Below are 2,797 nucleotides of genomic sequence, written 5' to 3'. Positions count from 1 at the left end.
TGTTTCCATGTAAACACTAGATCATCACACTCTAGGGTTTCATCATTTGTTTTTTGACAAAACACTCTAGGGTTTCATCACGGATCAAGAACCGTTCGTTTCCACCCCTTGCCTCTTCCCAAGGGGCAATTTTCTGCGTGATGCGAATCTGGAATTCGAAACTCCAAAAAAAAAACATTTTTTTTATCTTCGAAATGCTTCGAGTGTTCTCTGCAGCAATCGGAAGGCAAGTCAAGAAACTCGGGTTTCTGATCTCTGTAGTAATATCTTTTCTTTTCTTTTTTCTTTTTTCTTTTTTTGATTTCTTCATATAATTTCAACTTCTATTTGTTTAGATTAGCGAAAATGGTTACGTTGTTCTGGCTTCTGCATGTATCGATTTGGAGTATATGTTTCATGATTGCCAAAAAATTAAATAAATCCTCATTTAAAGCACCTTTTCCCTCGAGATTCTTCTATTGTTTCAATGAATATATATATATATATATATATATATATATATATATATATTTCTTATTCGGACAACATCTGACTTTTCTCATAGTGTAATTACCGTTTTCGTAACCAATTCTTTTATTTCTCGTTATTGTTTATTATTGCTTCGAATTTGTGGATCTTGAAGAACAAATGGATTTTTTTTTCCAATATAATATACAGTTAATATAGCTTTAGAGTTAACACTTAGGATTAATTTTAATTAATTAAATTAGTCGCATGTGTTGATGTCCGATCCTTGTAATAATAAAATCTTCTAGATCTACTCTATACATTGTTTCTTTTACGTGGTGGTAATAAGTAACTTGCCGTTTTTAATTTTTATATGTTAAAAAGCAATCTTCTTTGTATTTTTGGAATTAACCTAGTAACGATTTTATTTTCAATTTAGTCAAGGTTTCTTATTAATAAAATAGAAGGGTTATGTTTAGTAGACACATTTGAAGTATTCTAAATTTACTTAGCAAAAAATACATTCAAGGATTTGATATAGCTTTTGTTATTTCCTTTTTGACAATTTATGAAAATAGACATGATTTTTTTTGGATAACCGGATATTATGGATCAAAGTTTAGGCTAATCCCGTAAACGCGAACAAAACATATGATTAGAATTACATTTCCCTCCCCAACTTGAGGCTTAGACTTGGGAGGAGCAAACACTTTCCTCTCCCCAAATTCGATTTTTTTTTAATTTTAGTTTAACGAAAAAGATTACATTAATACAATACAATGGGCCTCAAATGCATTGGAGTCAAAGTCTAAATAATGGCTTTTAAGTTTAGATTAATGTAATATGCGAAATCTGTGCTCCTGGGGGCGGTAATGAAGAAACAACAATAATAGGCTCAACTAGTTAAAAAGAAATAAGTATAGGGGGCGTTCTGCAAAATCTCTACTTGATCTGGTATGCTTTTTATTTTTTGGGAATAAACATAAACCCTAAGCCTTGGTTCGGAAGCATGGCCATTGCGACTCTGCTCCGAAACTGACGAGTTAACTCAGCTTGCTAATTGGCTTGACTCAGAATCGAAGGAACACGAGTCATGCAATTCCTCTCAAACTCTCGTAGACTCGTTAGTTCTCGTTGAAGCCGATGTGAGATTCCTCTCCTCTGCTTCTCAAATCCTCGATTCTATACAATGGCAGAGCCATGTGTCGTCTTCGTCAATCGTACAACCGGGTACTGTTCATCCATCTCACATTTTCTTAGATGTACTGCGTGTTTGCACAGTTGATCGGCGATTGCCCAAAAAATAAGTCGTAGTTGTATGAATCGTCACTGAAGCTTTTAAAATGGATTTTTTTTTGTCTGTGTCACGGGGAGAATTTTTTTCCCGTGACATTAGAGCATATCCAGCTAGTTGGTCGATGGAAACGAAATAGGATAATTTGAAGCTCCTTTCTCCACAAACTTGGATAATTTGAGCTTTTACCATTTTCCTTTTGTTTCTCATGGAAGAATCTAATGGCTAGTTCCTTAGAAAATAAGTCTAAGCCTATATCTAGTTTGACCAGGCAAACGCATCTCTAAGGGCATTCAATTTTATGGCTAAAGATTCTGAAGGTTGTAATTGGAACAGTTTTTTTGCTTTGCAACTTAATTTACCAAATAATATTGGTATGTGGCGGCAATCAAATCATATGATTGGACTTCGGTGATCTTGGTTGAGTTGAAAAATGAACCAGTCTGAATCGAAAATTTATTAAGAGGGCCGTGTTTTGTAGGAATGGATGGATGCAGTCACTTGCACTCGCAAATGCCTACTATGGGCTTTTGATGATATCCAGAGCAAGCTTTTCCTCATGTCATCTGTATTACCACACATATTCCCCGTTGCTGCAAGTAAATATTGGTAACTATTCGTCCATCACAGGGTTTTCTGCTAGAAAATAAACCCGAAGCTGCTGCTGCCGTCATTCAGGTTACTTGCCAGGTAAAACTTGACTTTTCAATTCCTCACCGTTGTAGGATGGACATGAATGAATGAAATCCCCCAGTGCCCAACATACGCATTCAGCGCCAAAATCAGTTAACTGCAACCTTTTCAGATGATAGAAATCTTTTGGTTCGGTTAACCACTGGCGTTTGAAAGATCTTTTTCTATAACATTGGCCTTTTTGCAGGCATTCCCTGATACAAAGAAGTCAGGGCTTGCAGCTGATAAACGAGTGTCCTGTACGTGGATGTTATCAACCGACAAAATGAGGAAGACAAGAAGAAGGTAACCACTAACCACCCTTTTGCTCGGGTGTATAATACAAAAAAAAAAAAAAAAAAAAAACAAAGACAACATTTCCTT

General features: G+C 35.5%; 1 protein-coding gene across 2 annotated transcripts in view; it reads left to right on the top strand.

Annotated features, from left to right (window-relative positions):
• The first annotated feature begins 1,448 nt into the window (after positions 1-1,448).
• LOC109117013 overlaps positions 1,449-2,797 on the top strand; it is a 1,790-nt gene continuing 441 nt past the window's right edge. Inside the window, exons 1-4 of one of the 2 annotated variants that reach the window (XM_019203457.1) lie at positions 1,449-1,677; positions 2,223-2,286; positions 2,372-2,431; positions 2,622-2,719. In XM_019203457.1, coding sequence (XP_019059002.1) covers positions 1,637-1,677; positions 2,223-2,286; positions 2,372-2,431; positions 2,622-2,719 — 263 coding nt within the window. In that variant the 5' untranslated portion in view covers positions 1,449-1,636. The remainder of the gene's footprint in view (positions 1,678-2,222; positions 2,287-2,371; positions 2,432-2,621; positions 2,720-2,797) is intronic. The other variant, XR_002024513.1, reaches the window with a different exon arrangement.

This window comes from Tarenaya hassleriana, unplaced genomic scaffold (genome assembly GCF_000463585.1).
Source record: "Tarenaya hassleriana unplaced genomic scaffold, ASM46358v1 Cleome34, whole genome shotgun sequence".
Classification (NCBI taxonomy): Eukaryota; Viridiplantae; Streptophyta; class Magnoliopsida; order Brassicales; family Cleomaceae; genus Tarenaya; species Tarenaya hassleriana.
This window is presented reverse-complemented; position numbering and strand designations above follow the sequence as displayed.